Genomic DNA, 22,543 nt, shown 5'->3' with positions numbered 1-22,543 from the left:
GCGCCAGAGCAGCGCAGGCACCCAATGAGCTGGAAAGCCAGAGTTCAATTACTTCTCCATGCTGTCCTGGGGTGAGGAGAGCTGTAGCGGGAGGGGCAGCAGCATTTCATGGCCTGGCCATTCACCATCACAATTCCCATCTCCTGCGGGGAATCATCGGGCTGAGCCACAGCACCCAGGCACGAGGCTGAACCCTTTTGCTGGCCAGGCAGATGCCCTCCTGCTCTCACACGGTTGCGTGGGCTTGCTTAAGCAAAAGACAGGGGGGGTTCCCCTTTTATCATATGTCTATCTCTAACAGTTTTTAACATTCAGCTTATACCCTGGGTGATAGTTAAAATACAGTTTCCAGACATTTGGGGCAATGCAAGGATGAGATGCTTGGTGCACTGACTGCAGGCTCTGGTTCCAGCTAGGTGTGGAGTCCTGCTGAGATTTTCAAGAAACCTGGACTAGTTTTTTACCTTCCTTGGAAAGCAGTGTTTGATCATCTGACAACTGCAACCCCCTGTCTTGCTTTCCTTGTAGCCGGTAAAATAGTCTTGGGATGCTCTAAGGGCCTTTCCTACAACCACACCACTTCTTGCCGAACCCTCAGGATGGATGGGTGCGATATGGAAATCAAGGGGTGTACAGGCAAGTAAGCAGGCCGAAACGGCGGCTTGCGCTCTCCATGGCATACGTATTGTCTGTGGTGCAGCAGCTCGCAGGCAGCACCTCTGCCCTGCTCCAGGTGCTGGGGAGCCACGGTCAGGCGTGGCAGGGTCTGCATCTGGCCAAAACCGTGGTCCATGGGTTGGATGAGGTGCATGGAGGAGCTGGGCAGATGGCTGTCTGCTCGGCATCTGGGGAGAGCTGAAGACCGGAAAATTTGCCCCTTGGAGCAGAGGCGTTTTCAGGCAGAAAAGCAGGTGAGGATGCCGATTAGGATGTGGTAGCTACAGACCCAGCCTTAGCCTGAAAATAATTCCTGTTTCCACAGTGCCGGATGAGGGCTGATGGCAGGTACGAGATGGACCCTTTTGGAGGGTCACCCTCTCCAGACACTGCCACATGGTGCTGGCTCACCCGTGGGAGCTGTTTCTAGCAGCACTGTATGCCAAACTTGAACGTGAATTAAACCACTTCAGCAGAAACTCACCAGTTGCCACAACATCTGCAGCAGCTGCAGGACACGGCAGCCAGCTCTGGCTATTGCTGTTTCCTGCACTAATAGCACACTAGATGAGAATCCAAAGCACAGCCATAAATCACGGGAAATTGGTGGTTTAAAGGTTCTTCCTGGGGTGATGTTTTGCGGTTCAGCCTGGCAGTAATTCCGGCAGGAGAGCCCCTAGAAAGAGTCCACATTGGTCAGAAACAGTTAACACATGGGGCTCAGAGGAAGAAGCTTCATCTGTTATATTTTTTTTCCTTTTGTAAAACTTTTTTTAAAAACAATCCAAATGGGGCTTCTAACCATGGCCACTTCAATTCAGGGTACGTAACAACAAAGTACAGCCCGACGTGCCGTGTCCCTCCCTGCCACAGCTTGGGAGGCATTAGTTCTCATTCGGAGAAGCTGAATTCCCGTTTGCCTGAATGTGCGTGCTTCCCGTTGCTGATTCCTGGGACAACGGTGGCTGGGAGCAGCGGTCCTCCCCACCCGTGGTGCCTCCCTCCCCTTCCTTACCGCTCACACGGCCTGCCCAGCTCCCATGCCCCAAGGTGCGATGCACACCCCGGTGCTGTCAGTGGGGATGGCAAAAGGAGCAGGCAGCTCGCCAGGGACGAGTGACATGCCTACTGCCACGTCTGCCGAGTGTGCTGGAAAAATGCTCTCATTTCTGGAAGACCAGACTAACTGGTACAATCTGAATGCTCCTCAATATTGTGTAACAGCAGGCCAGAGCTCACTGCCAGCAGCCCTGAAGGCACACTCCAGTCTTTAAGCACAAGATACCAACATGGAAGTGAGCATTTACACAAATGGGGCATCAGAGAGCAAGTGACAAGCCTGGCAATGGGATGTGACCATGACATATGACCATTTGGTGCCTACTCAGTGACAAGTGATTGAATGTCAGCAAGCAGAATTTGATGTAAGTCATGCTCTTGATAAAAGATGACTGCGCAAACAACATCTGTGTCATTTTTCTGATGGTGACTGCAGGCTAGCTGTGCTAAGGAGGGAAAGAAAATTGGGAAGACAGTTGGAATAGGAGCCAATTGGGAAAATCTGTTGGGCCAGTCAATATTTTGGCAGACTCAGCCTGTCAGACTCTGTCAGCGTCGATCCACCACATAAGAGGTAATGTTATGCCAGGGCTTTCTGAAAAACCAAAAGAGAGGTAGGAGGGGTTCTGTGAATGTGGGGTGGAGGCTCCGATGTGGTCAACAGCAGTGTGAGACCCGAGGGCGATGCTCAGCCCTGTGTAGCCCCAGCGGCTTGTGCTGCAGAAGTCCCTCAACCAAGCACAGGGCAGCAGGGCAGAAGGAGAATCCCTCCCTTTCCCAGTGACACCCCAGTGGTATGGGCAGCAGCCTCCCACAGTGGGAACTTCCTTGCAGAAATGGGGGAAGAAATCCCGCCTGGGATGCATTCGTGTTATGCATCCTGCATCTCACTGTCCTGTCACAGCTCAATTTAATTCTCCTATCAAATCTGTCCCTTCAGAAACTGGTGACTGCTTTCGGAGATAAAAAGTTTCACAGTAAGAAAAATATTTGCCTGTGACAGTATGCCCAGAAGGACTCCTGGTGCGCAGAGCCTGGCCATCCCACGCAGCCTGGGCTGGGCAGTGGCTGGTGCCAGGCAAGGTCTCGTCACGCTGCATCACCTCTGCAACCGTCCCTGTGAGATGCATGTACACACACGCGTACATGCACACACACTTGTGTTCTGCATCCCTGTGTGAGGAAAAGCCCTCACTGAGTTCAGCGGGCATTTTCATCCATCCCAAGTACTGGTGGGTAGATGTTTTGGGTTGTGAGATGTCCTGTTGGAGGTCTCTGCCCTCCCTCTGCCCATGGTGGGGGATGCTGTGATGGGGAGAGCTGCCTGGCTTGCACTGCCAGCCAGCAAAGCTTCCCTCGGGATGGCTCTGGCAGGAGCAGTGTGAGCCGCCCTGCTTGGGGCTGCACCAAGCATCATCAGACTCCAGCACAGGCACCAGTGCAAGCCAATGCCCCAGCCAGCCAAGGGCCGAGGAAAGTGGCAGGGGTCCTGGGGGGAGATCCTAAAAAGCCATGGGGACTCGGTGACATGTCCCAGGGTGGGGACAGCCTGGCTACCCTGGGACGAGGTGCTCCCCAGCTGGCCTCTGGTGCGTGCCACTGGCAAGGAGCAGGATGCACCCCTGGTTCACCTCCCCAGCAGCTCCTCACCTCCAAGCAAAGCAAGGCACACGTCCTTGCTGTCCACAGGGCACAGGCAAGGTTGCTTCTTCTGCAGTCCCTGGGGTATCTCATCTGCTGGGTGGCTTATCGACCCACATTTGCCTCCCATTATTAAAAGAAGGCTTTTTCGATATGCAATCGATTTCTAACGGAACCCTGATACTCATCTGTCAGAGGCAACGGGTCCCACAGGGCAGGATCCTGCAGTCAGACCCAGCACAGGCATGCCAGATGGATTTGTTTAATGCGTTGGTCAATAAACTTCCATTTTCTGTGGAAGAATAAGCAGCCCTATTTGCTCTTTGCAGACTACAGAGACCTGGAAATATTCCTGTAGCTTATGCTGTTGTCCAGGAGGAACTGATGAAGGTTTGCTTACAGTATGATGGGAGACTTGAGAAAATATTTCCATTTAATAATACAGAAAATTATTTGAGTTTTTGCCAAAGTCTCCAACAGTGAAGGAAAAACACGCCTATCTGTTTCAGACATCGTCAGACCAGATGTGCTGCTCTTGGTATTCTGCTCTGTCAATGTACTGGTTTAACTTAAGGATTTCAATTATCATTTGGAAATGAACTTCCAGTTTTGTAATTGCTGTCACAAGTCGCACAGATGTCCTTGCTGAATTCACAAGATGAAAACACGGTGTTTCTGGTTCAACTGTGTTCCCTTCAGTCTGCATAGTAATTGCCAAACTGCCACTTTTGATAAGGATTTGCAGAGTCACAGGCATTTATCCTCAGGGCTTTGTGAGAGGGATCCACTTCCAAGCAAGCTGGCTGCTGGAGGTGCTCTGAGATGATGTGGTCCGTCTGCAGGGGAGAGAGAGAGGGCTTTAGGAAGGCTTAGGCTTTAGGCCTCATACAGCAGCAGCTCTGTTTTTCCACCACAAAAACTTGATTCTTTATGGTGTGCCCTTTTTTTGCATTTCCCTAACATGCAAGATCCCTTTGCTGACTTAAAAGGGAATTTTGGGTGGGCTCCAAAGCCCGCACCTGTTGTTGCTGAGCCAGGATCATACTGTACCTTCTGCGCCTCATGGGTTTTCGTTCACTGGAAATGGAAAGATTAGTTCTCTCACTGTCTGAGTGGTAATTACCATGCAAAGGAGATCACCCCAGATGGTAATTGCCATATCTAGGGGAACATGCAGCAGGAGAATGATTTACAGATTTTGGAGTTTCTTGGCTGATGAACTCAAAGCAGATTTACTGCGCTGAAAAGGATGTTAGGTAACTCAGCGCTGAAGTTCAAACGCTGGGGCAATAAATTGGATTATGAAAGAACGAAGAGTCTGAGTGATCACCGTCCTTCTCTTTTCCACATCTGCTTGGCTTTGTCTACTTAACACACATAGCCAGCGAGGTGATGCTGCAAGTGCTGCCAAAGGTAAAGGACATTTCCCTGTCACCGCCTAGCATGGCGATACCTAATGAAATACTCCTGAAATGACCTGTAGAGTGTTATCTGGGAAAAAGCTGGATCTTTGTGTATACAGTAAAAGCACTTCGCATCATTAATACACAATGACTGTGACAACAGAAGGTAAAGCATCGCAATTCCTTCAGTCAGAATTCAGCCACTGAGCTGCTCTTCAGACTTTATTGCTGGCACCAGTAAGGTTGATGTGACCATATCGACTGAGACGGCTGCCCCAGGGAGCGTGTCAGTGCCTGTGCCTGTGCTGTCAGGCAGCCAGACCCATCCCCTGCCATGGCTGGGAGCACCTGCCCATGTCCAGCCCCCTGTTATGGGGGAGACCACCAAATACATCTCACTCATGGCTTGAGGCGAGCTCAGGCTGGAACAGGAGACAAACACTGCCTGTGCACTGATAATGCTGCCTGTACTCTGAAATGAAAGACAATTTTAATGTGTTTTTCACAAAATACCCAAGGTGAGCCTTGGTGCTGCAGCGTTATGGCATTGAAAGTGGTTTTTTTTTTCAGACTAAACAGGAATGGGAACTTGTCACTGTGATAAGTGTATAACTTAGCAACAGTTTTTCTTTCTTAAATATGAAGTATGCATTTCATAGCATTTTGGACTACTTACACCAGGCTGACAGAGATACAGTCGTGACTCTCTTGCTTTTTGCAGTGCAGGGAACAAATGTAAGTATCCATTATTTTCCTTCTCATAAATTCTTTCTTTTAGAAAAACAGGGAGCTGCGTGCTAATCAATAACAAGTCATCTCCATGTGAGTGCTATTGATGGTTTCTATGTAAAAATGGAGTTGTTTCGTTAGTGCTGTGTGGGCAGGGGCAGAGCCCTGCTGCAGCAAATGCCTCAGCATGACCAGCATCTCCCCAGCCCATGGGCATGCGGTGTCAGGCATTGGGATGCACGTCACTTGGACTGGTGCAACCTGATGGCAGGGCATGCGCCGCTGTCCCCATGAGGAAAGGCAGCGGTGCTGGGCAACCAGTACTTAACTTCAGATGAAAGTGGGGGACCAGAGGGCTGGGGTACGCCCTGTGCCTTGCAACAGGCTGCAGCTGCCCATCAGTTTGCAGGCTGGCACGCTAACCCAAACCAGGAATGACAGGCTGCGGTGGGGGCTGCCCTCACCACCGCCTCACTTACCAGCTCTGGCTGGAAGGCGGCCAGTGACCTGTGCAGCCACGTCAGGCTGCGGCTCCTGCCCTCGCAGTGGCGCAGGCACAGCGATCCCGCAGCGCCGGCCGGGGCGATGCAGAGCTCTCCGTGCTGGATCAGCCTCAGCCAGGTGTAGTTGAACTTTTGGTTCTGTGGGGAGAGACAGGGGGGAAGCTGTGACCCCGCTGGCCTTCTGTCAGCAGGGCTGGCTGCTCAGGGATAGCAAGCAGCCGGCAGATGCTCCCCATCAGAGGCTCTCCTCACCTTCCTCCTGCCCTCAGGCAGGACTGGGGAATAAGGAAAGCTGTGATCCATGGGAAGATCCTTCCTATGGATTTACAGAGCTAAAAAACGCAGGACAGCACAAGCGCAGGCTCTGGAAGTGGCTCCCACTGCAGCAGCCCAGAACCAAACGCAATTGCTGCGTGCTCCTCTGCCCTGCTGCCTCCCCTGGCTGCACCCCAGCACTGGGGGGCGAACGGATGAACCCCCGTATGTGACAGACCCCGACCCACATGCTGACCTGTGCCACTGCAGTGAGTGGCTAGCAGGGAACTGCCTAAGAAACACTGCCTATAAAGGAAGGGAAAGGTTGTCTGCAGCAGCTGCTTCCCATCTTGCAACAGAGTGTGGCTGGATGTTTTGCACACAAAACACAGGCTTGTATTTAAATGTTTCCTCCCATTTTCACGTGCAGGCTTGTAGCTTTATCAAACTTGAAAATTCCAGCTGAATTTGCTGGTTCTTGGAGTTGTTGCCTGGCTACAGGCTTTGCAAACGGGCAATTTCTGCCACTCGCTACTCCCAGGCATCGTCTGGCCGTGTCCCCTGGTGGGAAGGACTGTATTAGTTCTTGGGGAGGGGGCAGGTCACTATGGGAGATACAGCAGCTCTACGCCATGCACTAAAAATAGTATCACACATTTCATATGCAGGGTATCCTTACCTTGTTGCTAACATCACATGCCTCAAAAGTCAGGGTGGTGTTTTCCACAGTGATGCATCTTGCCATGGCTATGTTAACAAGCTGGAAAACAGCAACAAAATGCAAACACAGACATAAATTCCCAAGGAAGAGGAGAGGCTGTTACACTGTAGTTAACCTGCTGGATTCACAGGACACTGATTAATGCTGTCCACTTAACCACACAAAGCAGAGATGATGTGTCATAGTCCTTGGAGGGGTATATAAATACACATCTGGTCCATGACGCCTGTTTTTCTACCGAGAGAAGCTTGAAACTGGACCTTTCCAGACATGTTCAAACTTCGATGACATACATTCTTTTTTGGGGTTTTTTTTGGACATAGCTCATGTTCCTGTTCTGCAAATCCCCAAACCAAACAGCTCCCAACAATAACAACTTCCAGAATCCCTTCCCATTGCCACACCGTGAAGGAGGCGAGCCGCCCCCGAGAGCAGCTGACGCAAGCGCCTGGTGGTCCCATCCTGGATCTGCCCAGTCCCCTCCCAGCTGGGGCACAGGGCACGGCGCTCCGACCGCCCATCACGGACCCCACAGCCAGCCTGAGGGAACAACTCCGTCACCATACACGATGCGCTCAGTGCCTCACCCCGAGGTAGCTTTTCCTGTTTTCCATCTAGGTTAGATGTCTTGGTACCCATCTGCAACGGGGAAACGTAGAGGTGGTCCCCCAAAGTGGGGAGCCCTGGCAGGCACATCATCGTTAAGCTGTTTTTAACTGAACTGCCATTACCTTGCACTGGTGAGGAGAAAGAGGAGTGAGCACTGCACCTTGGGTAGCACAGACCAGATGTCTCTCTGAGTGTGCGTATTCGGCCCCCAGCTCGCTGCGAGGGAGCATCAGGCTCTGCTCCTTCACTCGGCTTCTCCTTGCTCTTTCTCCCTGCCGGCACCCCGCTGCTGGGCCAGCACAAGCATCCACACATCGTGTGCTCTGCAAGAGGCATTTTCTTAATGCCGTTTGTACGACATGTTCAGAGGTCGCTCACGAGTACAGGAGATTATATGGGAAAGCTGGAAACACTGAGATTGAGCCCTGCCAGCCCCCTCCAGTCCCTGGGCTGAAGCCCACCACACTGCAGGGACTCACGGCCATGGACGGCTTGGTCGGTACTGGCATCGGCTCCTCAGGCAGCCCTGGCAGTGCTGCAGTTGGGGCTGCTCACACCTCCCATGCCTTGCAAATGTCGTTTCTTCTCTTTCAAAATTTCTGTCGAATTTATGAATTAATCCCGGTCAATAACTAGGCTATTCAGAAAACAGTTCTCAAGAAACTCTGGACAGTGTTCAGCACAGCTGGAATTTGCAGAGCTAGCTGAAAAACAGATTTTCCGCCCTACTAAGTTTTGAGAATGAAGATAAAAGAGCAATTCAGGTGGCCTGATTCCGGACAAAGTAAAGCAACATCCTGGAAATTTTCACGAACACCTTTGAAAAGTTGAGGGTTTGGTTAAGGTGAAACAGAAGTCTCTCTGTATGGTCTAACTGCTTTGTACTGAATTTGACATGAAGATTTATTGCTCTGATTGGAACAAAGGAGCTGAAAAAGTAAGTATTTCTCAAGAATTTCCCAGTTTTTTTAACGTTCTCAAGACTGTTACTGCTTATTATTTTAAAAAAAATGTCACTTAAGGAGATGTTTCACTGAAGCCTTCAGTCTAATCCAAATGGTGCTTTCTAGAAGGCAATGCACGGATACAGGCTCTCAGCCACACAAGTTTCGAAGCCCCAGCAGACAGCCCATGGTTTGTGTGCTTCCAGTCACTCAGAGGCAGCAACCGGCCACTGCAGTCCCACCAAGACAGAGATACATCCAAATGGATCCACTGCTCATCATCTGCTGAAGTGCCTGAAACCAGCAGTTTCCCACAGCTCTTGCAGGAGGGCCGACACGTCACTCAAAGGAAGCATGGCATCCCTCCCTGCGCCCTCTTGCAGAGCTGCCCCCCCCCACCTTCACGGCTCCATCATAAAAGCTACTCACTGACTGCAGCTGGCAGAGAGCCTGACTTGATCCCCAGGGATCCCTGTGATAAGGAACCTTCATCTTATGCCCCTGGCCCACAGACAAGCCTGAAATGCAGCCAAATTGTTGCTGTACTTTTTCCTGGCTCCCAGAAGGGCCAGTGCAGTGGCTGGAGGCTGTGCTCCTCGGCAGGGACTGAGGGGACAGACAGTTCTTGTTCTCAGTCCCTCAGCTGCGCCAGCCCTGTGGTCACCAGCTCCTGGCCACCTCCCCTGGGCAAGTATCACTCCTGCCATGGCACTGGGAGATGGAAGTGGGTGGGGATGTCAGCAAACCCTTTAGTTTTCATTCCTGGCATTGCTGCAATCCTTCTGACAAAGCAGATATTTCACTTTTGTTATTGCAATTGTAACTGGTTTGCCATCAATGTTGTATCTTTTCTAGGGAGAACATTTGACATTTCTGAATGTTCCAAGCAGCAGCCAATATTGTGCTGAGGCTCAGGGCTGGGCCAGATTCAGAACCCAAATTTTATTCTTGTTTTAATTCACCATTTAATGTTGGTGAAACGACACTGAACACCCAGGGGCACAAGCAGGACCAGGTGCCAGGTAGCACCACAAGTTTCCTGGCACCGAGATGGAGGGAGGGATGGATGGTGAAACAGAGCCTGACCCTGCCATGCTCATCGGCCACCTGGCCAGCAAGGGGCTTGTGGAGGCAGGACTTCATCCCAAATGGACTTTCAGGTGTTCTCTGCCCACTGACCCCTCCTAAGGCACAGGCTTCACCTGCACTGGTGACATGCCAGGACTCTTCCAGGCTGCTGCCTTGCCTGTCTGCAGGCAGGCAGAGCCTCTGCCTTGCACAGAGGAAAAGCGGATTTCTGCTGCGCTCTGCTGGCAGCAGAGCACCGGTACAAACCCTGTCTGCGCCTGGGGCTCCTGCCCTTCCCTGCCCAGGCACCGCTAAGCCGCCCAGAAAAGTAATTTCTCTCCTGCTTTGGCCAAAAAGCTGTGCTAGCAGGAAGGATGCTGGACCTCCTGCCCTGGAACTGCTGCATGGGCGGCTCACCTGGTGTTTAAACACTGAAGTAGCTCTTGGAATGGTGACCTATTTCTTTATAAAAACACTGGGGAATCCAGACCACCGTGACATTAAATACTCAAAAACGTCACCCAATGCCCAGGAAGCAACTCAGAGACAGCGTACTGGGATGCTACCAAGTGTCTAGCCAGCCACTGGAAACATGTTTAAATGAAGGACAGCAAGTCACCTGGCTACGTACCAGCCCACTGGCTTTAACCAGGGGAGCTTCCAGGTCCGGGTAGACGTTCTCCAGGTACCACCGGAAACTTTTGCACTGAAGCTTCTTTCGCAATTGGATTTGTTGAGTCAGGTCGCCCACATCCACGTTTTTCAAGATCAAGTGGTAAGCATGGCCATAGAATAACTCCTTGTACTCGTCCAGCCAGACCTCTGCAACACGGGCCAAGTTCCTCTCCACCGTTCTCACACGATCTTTTGGGAAGGAATAAGGATTGTCGTTCCTGAAAATGTGCCCGACTCTGGAGCACGGAACAATCTCAATCTCGCCTCCACACATCCAGACCTGAGAAAGAGGGGTTGCTTTGATAGAAACATGGGCAAATGTCGGGTGCTGGCTTTGTGCAAGCCAGAAAAGCAGAAAACTACGTAAACTGCCAGGAGAGATGGGATCTGCAGCATGGGGCTGTCCCTGTGGAGACCCTGGCTCAGCCAGGCTGGCAGGGATGCAGGCGTGTGACAGTGACGTACCTTGAATGAAATCTCCATATTTTCACCTCCCCAAACATCCAGTCCAGGGTCGTACATTCCCAGCTCAAAAAAATACTTCTTGTCAATGGAAAAGAGGCCACCTGCCATGACCGGGCACCTGGGAACAGAGAAGCCACACAGCCTGTCAGCTGGTGGGGAAGCACCTGTCCCTTTCGCCTTCCTTGGACTAAGGATTCATGGAGAAGCTGTGGGCTACGAAATGCTTGGGGATGGTACCTGAGCCTGCACTTACAGAGACAGCAAGGACCACTCGATTTGTCACTTTGCTGCAGGCTGACAGACGCAACGTTAAAATAGATGATATTTGGGTGGCTTTACCCAGTCTGAAAGCTGTAACAGGGCATGGAAGGGAAAATGCAACAGTACGTTCCCCCGGCCACAGCAGCACCAGCGAAATGCCAGCAGTGCCGCAGGAGGTAAGAACGGCTCGCCGGGCTGTGCCTACATCTGGTGATGTGATTGCCCACAGTGTACCACTGCCTCCCTTGTCCTTACAAAGGAACAACACTGGGCCTCGAAGGAGCCTTTGTTGCTAAATTATGTACAAAAGAACAGGTTGGTTCAGAAAGGTCTCACATTTGCTTTTTTTTACCTTATTATATCAGTTTCCTTGATTTTATTTTTCTCAATGACCTCTTGTGGAATCTGTCTCCATCCAAAATTCATTGGCCAAGTAAAAATCCCACGCTGAAAGTTGTCCACGGTCATGTAACTAAATGGAGAAAAGATCAGGATGACTAATTCTGAGTCACATTCCTGATTGAAATGTCACCCTTAATGAATGAAGATGAGTATCTGTACATAATTAAAACAGGATTTTAACAGATTTCATTAGGAATCTTCTTCATGTATTAAAAGTCATGGAAAATGGGAAAAGGTGTGTGTGATAAATGAAGGGGCCATGTCCACTGCTAATGTTCACTTCTGGTGTACAGCAACATTATGCATCTCTTGTGACATGCTGCTGAAGGCCAGTAAGGAGGTCTACACCTGTGTCTGTCTGTAATTATATGTTGGTGGTCCCAGTAAGAGGGTTTTCTCAAGCCACTGGCATGGATTGTGGGTTTCCCAGGGGCACAAGCTGCCTTACCTCATGTCCTTGTCACTGATGACCTCGATGACGGGGCAGGCGACCTTGGCCTGGCTCAGGCGGACCCTCTCCAGCAGCGGCTCCAGCCACCCCACATTGCACTCCACGTGCGAGTCCAGGAATGTCAGGACGGTGCCTGCGGCAGAGACCAGGGCAGCATCAGGCAATCAGGTACCCCATCCCCATTCCACGCTGGCCAGCCTCCTTGAGTGCCCCATGGGTTCAGGGTGCTGCTGCTGGTGCCACGACCCTCCACGGCTCCCAGAACGGTCCCAGCCATAGCCCAGAGCATGCTTCCACTGCTTGGCCATTGCAGCAGGTGAAATGGGGCAGCTGCCGGGAGGAGATTCCAACTGCTGCTTGCCAGGGCCATGCCAAGGTGATGGACAATCCACAGCTCATCCCCTTGTCAGACCCCTGTGCTTCGCATACTGAAGAGATGCCCTTAACTCATTGGGAGGGGACTAAAACTTGGTGCTGGAGATGGCTTATCAGCACCTCTGGCAGGGTCCAGGCATGGCTGTAAAATGGTTTTTGTCCTACCTTTAGCAATCTCCGCTCCTGCCAGTCTGGCCCGTATAAGACCATGCCTCTCCTTGAGATGGAGGATCTTCACTTTTGGGAACTGTGACATGTACTTGTCCAGCTTCTCCTTGAGGTACTCTGCAGAGAAGGAGAAGGAGAGGGTGAGGATGACTTACCCATTTTGCACTCACTTCCAGGGTGAAAAGCAGTGGGTCAATTTTCCCTGGAAGCACCTCCAGACACACCAGGGTCCTCAGGTCTGGGGCATGAACATCTGGGCACAGCTGTAGGGCTTCTGGTGCACAGCACTGCGATCTGAGCCTGCTCTCTGGTGAAACTCCCAGCCACATCGCTGCCAGCAGGTTTACGCTGAAGTTGATGAGTTTAAAAATCTTTGTTGGAGACGTGTCTCCGGGTACTCTGGGACAGGCGTGCTGCTTGGTCCTGGGGGCTTGCCACGGGCTGCCTGGCTGCCCTGGATCTGCCCCTCCAAAGGACGGGCTGCAGGTGGTAGTATCATCTGCTCCCTCCATGGTGGGTGGCTGCTGTGCATTGGCACAAACCCAGCAGCCGCAGCAAAAGCGGACCCATAACCTGGTGCTGGGTGAGCGCAGTGACTCACTGCATGCCGAAGACATGGAAAGTGGAGAGCAGCAAGTGCAGGGCTTTTGGCGAGAGGCCATCAGCAAAATCCCAGTGGCCCCACTTGGGTAGTTCACGATCCAAATCAGATATCAAACGGTTGTTCAAAGACTCTAAAATGAGCTTTTTTTTTCTTCATTGCAGTATAACTGCAATTAAAATCTGTTGTAAATTTTCTTCCTTTGCAAAAAAAAAATTTTTTGTGCTTTACAAATTTCTCAATAATAACCACCACATTTAAAGACTCGATCCAGGTTTAAAGTGCACAAGGGTTCGCACATCTCTACTTTTCAGGCTGCTTTTGTCGTGGTTTCCCGTGGCTGTGGAGGCAGCTGGTGGTAAACTCTCAGGAAGGAGAGGGTATGAGAAAGTGGTCTGGGGGACTTGAGCGCCTGGTAGTCCAGTTCACAGATGGACTACACAGATGGAGCCCAGGAGCCTCTGCCGTGGTGCTGCGGCTGCTGCTGCTGCTCCCAGCATTTCATTTGGAGCCAGCCACCCACTTACATCGTTCAGGTTGTGGGGAGGACCCTCGACCTCCCTCACCAATGGGCTTCATTGGTGCTCTTCAGTCTTCAGTTTTCTTCAGAATGTAACTGTCTGCATTTCAAAAGCCAGTTGAAAGCTTTAAAAGGTTCCAAAAGTTAAATATTTGTGGACGTGTTTGCTGTAAGTTATTGCTGCTGCTACTTGGATAACAGCAATGCCAAGCACAGCTCTCTGTAACTCCCCTGCACTCACCAGGTTTCGGTGGCAAACCCAGTGTTTCATATATTTGCTGGCTAACAAGCAGACATGAAGGGAAACCATAGGGAGAAAGTAAAGAGGAAACTTGAAAAAATGCTTTTGAGGGGAAGTGGTATGAATATGTTTTAATGATAATTTTAAAAAGTATCCAACTGAGTCTTTTTCCTCTTTTTTGCACCTATTCTTTTGTTGTACTGTAGGCTCCTTGCACATGTGGCATGAGCTCTGAAGTTCATCTGAGACAGTACTTTCCCTGAAGAACCAGCAGCTGGAAAATTACATCATTCCTAAATTTTTAAGGGCTGAAGTCAGCAGAGAGCCAAAGCATTACAAAGCAGAGGTTCAATATCATCTGAAATGCCTGAGTACGCATGCAAAGCCCCTGTACACGGGCAGATGCCTGCTCACCAGTGCTTTTACTGCAACTACTCTGTTCTCTGAGCAACCTGGGAAGTGCGAGCTGTTCCTCCCCTGCCACCAGTACTGAAAACATGGGGCACTCATCTGGAAACTGCACAGAGAAGGGTGACAGCATCTTTATGAATGCACAAGCCCCTGAGCTGGGATGCCCCTAAGATGGATGGGTTGGGCAGGACCAAGCTCCCTGGTGCTCCCGGACCACAGTGCCTCAGCCAGCCTCCGGCACACACAGTGCAAGAGTGTGAACTTAAGTGATGCACAGCTGTAAGAATAGCAGCTGTTTAAGTGAGTGAATTGGGATGGGAGAGACGTGAATGATAAAGTCTGGCAGGGTGTTACACAAGAGCTGCAGCTTGATGCCCCACAGCCATCCCCAGTGCCCATCTGGCCTCTGATCCCCCTCATCTGGAAAGATAACAGCGCAGGCTGCGGACGCACTTCAGCACATCAAAAGGAGAAAATGCAATTTCTCTCTGCTATTCAGAATTGAATTACAGAGAACAAATTGCATTTTGGCCTCAAGTTATATTAGTTTCATAAAGGTAGAAGAAGCTTCACCTACCTTTTGTGCTGAAGTCGTCCACCAAAATGACTTCTTCAATCAGGTGCGGAGGAGATCTGCCAAGGACGCTGTGAACGGAGCGGAGGAGGGTGGACCACACTTCATCCACAAAGCACATGATGATGGTGGTGGTCGGGAGGTCATCATGAACCTGCTGCTCAGAGCACCTGCAACGGCAACAAGGGCTCTTAGGTGATGGCTGGGCACACTCCAGGCTTAGTGTTTTCTGGGAAAATGCACTGGGAGGGAGGAAATGCCAAATGTGAAATACAGAGGCAAAGCCAAACATGAAATATGGAGGCAAAGCCCTGTAATGAGACTTTGTCAGGAGAGGGAGCAGGGGGGTGAATGGGGGGAGCTCCCCACATGGTCCCGGGGACCCTCATGGGCAGCTCCACAGGACAGGACCCTTTCTAGCAGGGACCTCTTTTTAAGTCCCAGCCCCCAGGGAAGAATCTCTCCTCTCCATGAGAAAACAGTGCTGGGCGTGAGGCCGACCCCACTCTGCACCACTGGTCTGGGGGACTCCTGCAGGGAAAGGATCCTGCATGCTCCAAGTGCCCACAGGACTTCAGATCCCAGGTGGCGTGAGATAGCCTCATTGGAAGAAAAGAATTGGTATTACGATGAAAATGCGGGGAAGCGCTCCTTATGTCCGTGAAGGGTTACTCAGTGCACCAACTTGTCTAACATGCAGGCAGCAAGGAAGAGTCTCCCCATCCAGCTTCTGCACCTCACTCAGGGGATCGTGGAGGATGGGAAAACACTCAAGTGTCCGAACTGCACACACGACGGTACTGGCAGGCCTGCTCCCTGAGCACCCCATATCTCACACTCTGAGCACCCACGCCTCCCCAGGGACACCCCGGCCAGCCAGCTGTGCCCCGAGCCCACGTGCAGGGGCTCTGAGCGGCACTGCTTCCCTTGCCAACAGCCAGTGATATGCATCGGCAGATCTGAGGAGTGATAAAAATTTCTCCTGGCTCTATGGGTTTGTCATTTTGTTCTGCAACAGCCAAAAATGCAACATCTGGGTCAAGCCTGTGTCTTCAGTGTTTGAACAAAAGGTCGATGAGCATCTTTTCTCATCCTCCATTTGCAAGTCAAGCACCACTTTGCTGCGTGCTTTGGGGAGTGGGGCTCCCTCAGCTCGCTTATCTCCGAGTGGATCTCCAGGCCTGCAGAATGCCTGGCAGAGCGCTCCTCTCCCCCAGAACACCTGGTTTATCCCAGAATACCCATGAATTTCTGGCACTTGCTTTCTCTCTCACGTCAGTGAGCCGAAGCCTGATAGCAGGTTTTTCCCTTGTCCTTCCAGAGCAGACCTCCTGCAGGCAGGACAGGCACCAGCCTACCTGCGGATGCAGAAAATTAATTTCTCAGTGATCACCCAAAACCACTGTTCACTCTGCTGTCAGCAACAGACAGAAAACAGGGACAGGTACATGGGAGCGTATGGAAAATTGACTTCTTCTTCCATCTCAGTGAAGGGGCCCTTGGGTTTGGCAGCTGCTGGCTCAGATGCTGACACCAGGCTCAGACCATGTGGTGTTTTGAAGAAGACACAGAGGTATTTCAGGGCTTCACAGCTAATCAGAAGTGCTCTGGATAAGTAAAAATAACCCCAGAATTGCTCTCTGGCGCAATCCCTAGGACATGTCTTTCTTTCTCCTTCTGCAGCCTGGTCAGCGGCCAGGGCTGGCTCAGGCAGGATGGGACGGGCTGTTTGATATGGTTTGGTTGGAAACCATAAGGGTGTTGGCCCGTGGTGATGGGACCTCTCTGCAGGATCAGGAGCTGCTTTGGGCATGCTGGCAGGACTCCCGGCGCCAACAGAGAGAAGGCAGGGACTGAACCACTGGGGAGGTCACTTGCAAGAAGGAGACAACAACGGACAGCTAAACTAGGAGAATAGAGACAAACTGTAGTTGCTCCTACAGCAAACCCAAGGAGGCACCTCCTGGTGGGAGGAGGGACAGGGGCCATGGATAAGGCAGGAGAAGCTGCCGAGCACAACAGCTTTCATTGCATGGAGAGAGGGATGTGAGAGCAGCTGAGAAAACACAGCCAAGCCCCAAGCCGCGAAGGCTGCGTGCAGCCAGGCAGTACCTGCTAAAAGCACTTTTCTCTTTAGCCCCTTCATTAGCAGCAAAAAGGCTCTTGGCCAAGGGCTGCGCGTACACCCCAGGCAGCTGGAAAGCATCCACGCGAGGGCGATGGGAAACCTCAAACTGAGGAATCTTTTTCTCCCTTCTTGCCTAAAAAAGTAGGATTTCTAGGCAGAGAGCAATGGGTTTGTTATTGCTGACCCCCAGCTAAAGATATTTCACCATGTCCTGTGTGAGTCTGGGCTTCATTTCTTTCCTAACTATACACATATACGCACATACATATATATTTGTATATATTTGCATACAATACTTAATATATATGACTAATGTTAAGTAAAAGCCAAATCTTCTCAAAATTCCAACCCTTAACAGTCATTTAAACAAAAACAGCCCAAACCCTTTATGTTCTGTTGACATCACTCTGAAAGTCAGCAAAACGTAGGCTCTCAAGTTGCTGAGGTTGCTCAGGGAGAAGGTCCCCTTAGACCTGCTGCCCCTGAGTCTGGCAGCAGCTTGGCGCTGAAAACCTGAGCCAAGGGGTGCCCAGCCCCATCCCTCCCCACGCGTGCCAGCACAGGTGCTAACCTACCCCGACCGTACCGTACCGTACCGCGCCTTGCAGCATGCAGTGACGGTTTTTTTGCCAGGCCAGGAAATCTGGGTCCCTGTCTAAACCCAGATAGCCTGAAGAAGAGAAGCTATGGCAGTAGCTTGGGGAGAGGGCAGAGGCACGCAGGGACCTTCGCTGCCGCTGCTGCAGTGTTGGGCTGAAACGGGGCCCAGGGCTCCCAGCCAGGGCTCCACAGGGAGCACTCCCTGCAAGCCTCCTGGCCACCCCGGCCTCCACCTGCGTGGCTCGTGCAGCTCACTCCTCCTTGGCAGGACGTTTACTGCACGCATTTCTGCAGAGGCACCGGTGCTCGGCAAGTGCCAGCACGGTACACAAAGCTCAGAAAGCAGCAAGCATTGCACGTGGATATGCAGATTGTGACAGGATGAGTTTCCTGTTGGCCAAATTTCAGTGGTCTAGTCCAGTACCTCAGCAAGGATCACAAGAGGAACTGGGGTCTAAACTGGGAGAGGCTGGAAGACTCCAGCAAAAAACGTAACACGCTGTTTGATCCCCAAGAGCTGCCAACAGCTGATGCCATGAGCTGGCCCTTACAGCCCAATAGTGCTGGGCCAACAGGCTGAGGGCAGAGCTGCCCCGGCAGCACACATCCCCAGGCAGCGCCAGCAGGGCACACAAACAGTGTGTTTGGCCAAGGCGTTCCCCGTGACACCCAGCAAGCAATGCTGTCTCCTCCTGGGCAGGTACTTGAGTCACCGGAGGCAGGCGAGCTGCTCTTACAGGTGCTCCTGGGAGGTGGTTTCTGCTCCACAGCTCCAGAGCTTTGCTGTCAAAGACCAAAACACAGTGTTGGCTTTGAGCTGCCACGGCTCTTTTCCTGTGCACAAGTGGCTTCTGCAGCTGGCATCCTCTGCCCAACAGAAAGCTGTCCTAGTTGTCTTCCTCCTTCCCTGCCCCGTTTCTTCCCGTGTAGGGCCTCACCTCACCGGCAAGCGCCGACAGCTCCATGGGAATGTCTGTGCGCTGTCCTGGGGGATGGGGGACAATCACAACACAACTCCCATCCCACTGTACCCATGGCCCACAAGCGTGGGAAGGGGGACACAGGAGGCTCTCTGCATGAGGCAGGTCTCTCTCACCTGCCAAGCGGCTGAGAAATATTTGCAGCAGGAAAAGCAGGAAAAAATGAGAAAGAAGCCCACCTGAACTGGCACCTTCCCTGGACCCTCCCTGCAGGAGTCCAGGCACAGCAGCTCAGGGGAGGAAGCCTCTCCAGACCCTCACCCCTCCAGCCAGCAAGGCACTGCCCACACCTTACCTTCTTCTCTTCTCTGGGGCTACAGGGAAGGAGGGGCTTTTTTGAAGCCAAATACTGAGATCTGCAGAATCACCTACACATTTTGTGGGGACAGCTGTAACTGGATGAGCATTTTCCAAATCAAAACTCTGCATCCCTCCCATGGACCCCAGTCCCCCGAGCCACCTCTGCAGAGTGGGTACCACAGTGCTCTGCAGCGCAAGGGCAGCGATGCCACTGGTCCACACAAAGGAGCATCCCCCAGATCGCCTCAGCTGCAGGCTGGTGTGTGCCTGTTAGGTAACGTCAAAGTTATAAGTGCTCAGCACATGGTTTTGTCTCCTGTGGAGGCTTTTAGGACCACAGTGGGCCCCCTGGGCAGGGGGGGCTGTTGGGGTGCCTCTGCCCCAAGGGAAGGGTGGTGGCAGCTTGCAGGTGTGAGCGCACATCTGGGCAGGGGGGGCTTTGCTACCGAGACAAACTGACAGCGTGCCAGAGCACTCCAGGAACCAAATGCACGAATACTGAAACCAAACCGCGCTCAGGGATGCACCAGGTAAAGCAGGCGAGAGTGTTTTAAGGCACGAAGAGGCTTGAGCCCCACTACCTGCCTCATCTGCCCCTGCCTCTTTGGATGGCAGGGCTTGGCGGGTTAAGACAATCTGCAAACTTTACCCAGTTTTATGTTTAATAACAAGCAGCTCTTACCTGGAAAGGCAAAATCCATCTCATGGCTAGCACGCATGAAGTGAGGGCCTCGGCAGCACGCCCAGCGGCCCTCCCTGGGACCCACCGAGCAGGTTCCCAGGGGCGCAGCGCAGGTATTTGTGCAAGGGAAGCAGAACTTACCTGGCAGGCCTGGTGTCCGCTATGGCTCGGTCTACCGGGATCAAATCACTGAGGTAGACATTAAAGTTTCCTTCTTTCCATCTGCTTTTTGCTTCATCTTGTTTATCATCAGGGACTGCAACGGGATGCCCAAACTGGCCGGGAGCTCGGGGGTCTCTTGGGGCAAGCGTCGCATCCACGGACAAGACCCTGTGTGTCCCCAGGCTCCTGCCACCTGCCCGCTCCTGTCCGTCCTTGACAGCGGCAGGTGCCCCAGGAGCTGCTCCGTGCGTGGCACCCGGCGTCTGTCCCCTCAGCGCCGCAGCCCCGGTGATGCCGTTCACAGCGTGGGCATCGTCGCCGTTCTCCTGCGCTCCTTGCCGCTCATTGCGCTTCTCTTGCCTCTTGGCGATGCTCCCCGCAGACTCGAAGCCCAGCCGTGGGACTGCTGAGCTGCCGCGTTTTGCCCCTTCTTTGCTAATAAGGATGAAGCTATTTTGGGGGGAAGTTTCTTTCACTCCCACTTCTGCCTCCCCCCGCCCGGGCAGGGGTCCCAGCCCCGCTGGCAGCACCAGGCTGGCTGTGGCCAACGTGATGGCGGGTCGCTGCCGGCTCCCGTCGGCGGTGCGCCCGGGTGTCCCCGCCACCGTCACCCCGACGCCAGCTCGCCGGGTGGGCTCGGTGCGCCCGGGGGCCGGCAGGGCTGGGGAAGGGGGCTCGCCGGGGGGCGGCGGGGCCTGAGGCCGCGATGGCGACGCCTCCCGCTGCTCGGCTCCGGCGGGGCCCGTCACAAACTCCGCCGCCGCCGCCGGGGCCCCTGCGCCGCCCCCCAAGCCCACAGCCGGCCGAGCCGCGGGCCGCCCCCCGGCCTGCCCCGCCCGCTGCCCCCTGCCCCCGGGGGCGGAGGGGGGCCGGGGGCGCTCCCGGCGGGCTGCCCGGGCGTCTGGCGTCGCTGCGCCGCGGAGCCCCGCAGGGTCGGGCCGGCTGCTGCCCGCCGGGGCCTCGGGGCCGCGCCAGGGCCGCCCCCGCTGCTGCCCGCGCTCCGCCGCCTCCTTCAGCAGCCGCCCGCCGGCGTCGCCGAGGGAGAGGCGGAGCGCGGCCATGTCGAGGAGCAGCCAGACGACGGAGGCGGCGAAGACGAACGCCAGCGCTCGGCCGCTGCCGCGGAAGAGCCGTCGCAGCCCGCTCATCCCCGGGGCTGGGCGCAGGGAGCCGCCGGGCCGCCGCACGCCGTGCCCGGGGGGAGCGGGGGGGCCGGGCAGGGCCGGGCCCCTCTCGCCCCACCCAGCGCCGGCAGCCGGCGCGTAACCCAACACCGGGCCGGCGCGGGGGGCCGCGGGGGGCGGCGGGGGCTCCCCGAGCGGGGTCTCGGCGGTGCCGAGCTGCCGCGGCCGCGGGCCGGGCCGGGGTGGGAGCGCGGGGGGCTCCGCACGCTGGCACAGGACCCCCGTGGGCTGGAAAACACGGCTCGGGGGGTCCCTGCCAGCCCGGCGCGGGCACGCTGCCCTGCCCGGGAGGCGCCGTGCCACATCCCGGGGTCCCCGTCGAGCACCTTCCCTGTGTGAGGGCCTGCGGGGGGGCCACCCTGTGGGCGCGGGACGGGGGCTGTAGGGTCAGCGGCGGGCGGCCGTGCCAGAACTCGGGGTGCCGGCACCGAATTGGAAGGGGAAAAAGCCTGAGCTGGTCGGCGCTGTGCAGCCCGGTTGAAGTCTGGCATTAATAAATCCCAAACCAGCGCACGGTGTCCCAATTCACAGAGCAGGAGAGTTTTATTTATTTTAAATCAAGGGCTCCAACCCACGGCAGCGCGTGTGAATATTGAAAGGAAAATAAATGGGGGGGGGGGGGGGGGGAATCCATTCATATTCATACTTGAAAAAAATGGGAATGTCAAAGCCCTGCCTACGGTTATATTGTGAGATCGAAAACAAAAGAAATGGCAATTCTGTTGTTTTTCCAAGGCTTTTCTTTGTAAAGCAAACTCCCCTCAGACGTGGCAGGCAGTTCCGATTTCAGCAGGATTTGTGTGTGTGGATGGTGCAGGCTTCAGGACTCTCAGCAAGAGGGAGTGACGGATAAGGTTGCAAAACAACTTAAAATGAGTAGGTGTTGGAGAGCAAGGAAGCTTGGAGTCAAGTTTATACTTAAGTAATGCCTTGGGTTTAGAAATAAAAACTTAAGATAAACCACAGACTGTGGGTTCATTCACTACGCTGGCACTGTTTTTCCATTTCTGTTTTGTTTCCTTCCCCAGCCATTGCTGACCGTCTCACCCCTCAGCAGAAGTGCTCCGGATCCCGCTCCAGCGCACCATCCCACCACCCCGGCACAGCCAGGGTCCCCACAGGTGGGACGCTGACTCCGTGCCCCAGGGCAGTCCGTGTGACCCCGCCGGAGCCACCCAGGGGCACAGCTTGGGTCGGCTGCAGCTCTGTGGGTGCCCACCGGTGGGCAGTGAGTCCTCCCAGACCTGCCGGTGGGCACTGAGTCCCCCCGGACCTCTGTCCCAGGAGCTGCGGACAGGCACGTTCCTCTCCTCTGCAGACAGGGAAGGCTGGCCAGCCTTTTCCCTGGTAGCTGGGCACATTACCGGCAAGGAGAGAGACCCGAGGTGCTCCTCTAAGATTCGGTGTCACACTTAGGAGCTATGACAAAGTCGTTGCTGTTTTGGTATGGTCAGACATTCCCTCTGCTAACTCTGCGCTTTGGCTCTCCTCCCTGGCAAGTATAAATGTTCCAGATAGTTGAACAGATTCCTTGACACAAGACAGCTGCTTTTGTAGGGAGAAATTAATTTAATCAAGGCTACTCCATCATTAAAATAATCTGAAGTGTCAGACAGAGAAGCACAGAAACGCACTAACTTGAAGATGCAAACTCAATGTTTAGTGTCCCAGAAGATGAAGTAACATTATAATAAGTCACTGTAGGTCTCAATATAATATTTTAGTAAAGTAAGAAAAAATAACTATTGACCAAAGTCAAGTCGTGAAGGAATGA

General features: G+C 53.5%; 1 protein-coding gene across 1 annotated transcript; it reads right to left on the bottom strand.

Annotated features, from left to right (window-relative positions):
• Window positions 1-3,627: 3,627 nt before the first annotated feature.
• On the bottom strand, window positions 3,628-20,794 carry GALNT5 (polypeptide N-acetylgalactosaminyltransferase 5). Its single transcript, XM_055813190.1, has 10 exons — window positions 19,565-20,794; window positions 14,737-14,903; window positions 12,384-12,503; window positions 11,841-11,976; window positions 11,343-11,462; window positions 10,730-10,847; window positions 10,221-10,544; window positions 6,927-7,007; window positions 5,969-6,130; window positions 3,628-4,193 (listed from the first exon to the last, which is right to left on the bottom strand). The coding sequence occupies exons 1-10, from the start codon at window positions 20,731-20,733 to the stop codon at window positions 4,053-4,055; spliced, it is 2,538 nt and encodes an 845-aa protein (XP_055669165.1). The 5' UTR covers window positions 20,734-20,794; the 3' UTR covers window positions 3,628-4,052.
• Between the last annotated feature and the right edge of the window lie 1,749 nt (window positions 20,795-22,543).

This window comes from Falco peregrinus, chromosome 8 (genome assembly GCF_023634155.1).
Source record: "Falco peregrinus isolate bFalPer1 chromosome 8, bFalPer1.pri, whole genome shotgun sequence".
Classification (NCBI taxonomy): Eukaryota; Metazoa; Chordata; class Aves; order Falconiformes; family Falconidae; genus Falco; species Falco peregrinus.
This window is presented reverse-complemented; position numbering and strand designations above follow the sequence as displayed.

Coding starts and splice junctions, on each gene's coding strand:
- GALNT5 (XM_055813190.1), bottom strand. CDS start 20,733: ATGAGCGGGCTGCGACGGCTCTTCCGCGGCAGCGGCCGAGCGCTGGCG. Junction 11,463..11,840: donor ATCAGTGACAAGGACATGAG/GTAAGGCAGCTT, acceptor TTCTCCATTTAG/TTACATGACCGTGGACAACT. Junction 7,008..10,220: donor TGGTTAAAGCCAGTGGGCTG/GTACGTAGCCAG, acceptor GCTGTTTTCCAG/CTTGTTAACATAGCCATGGC.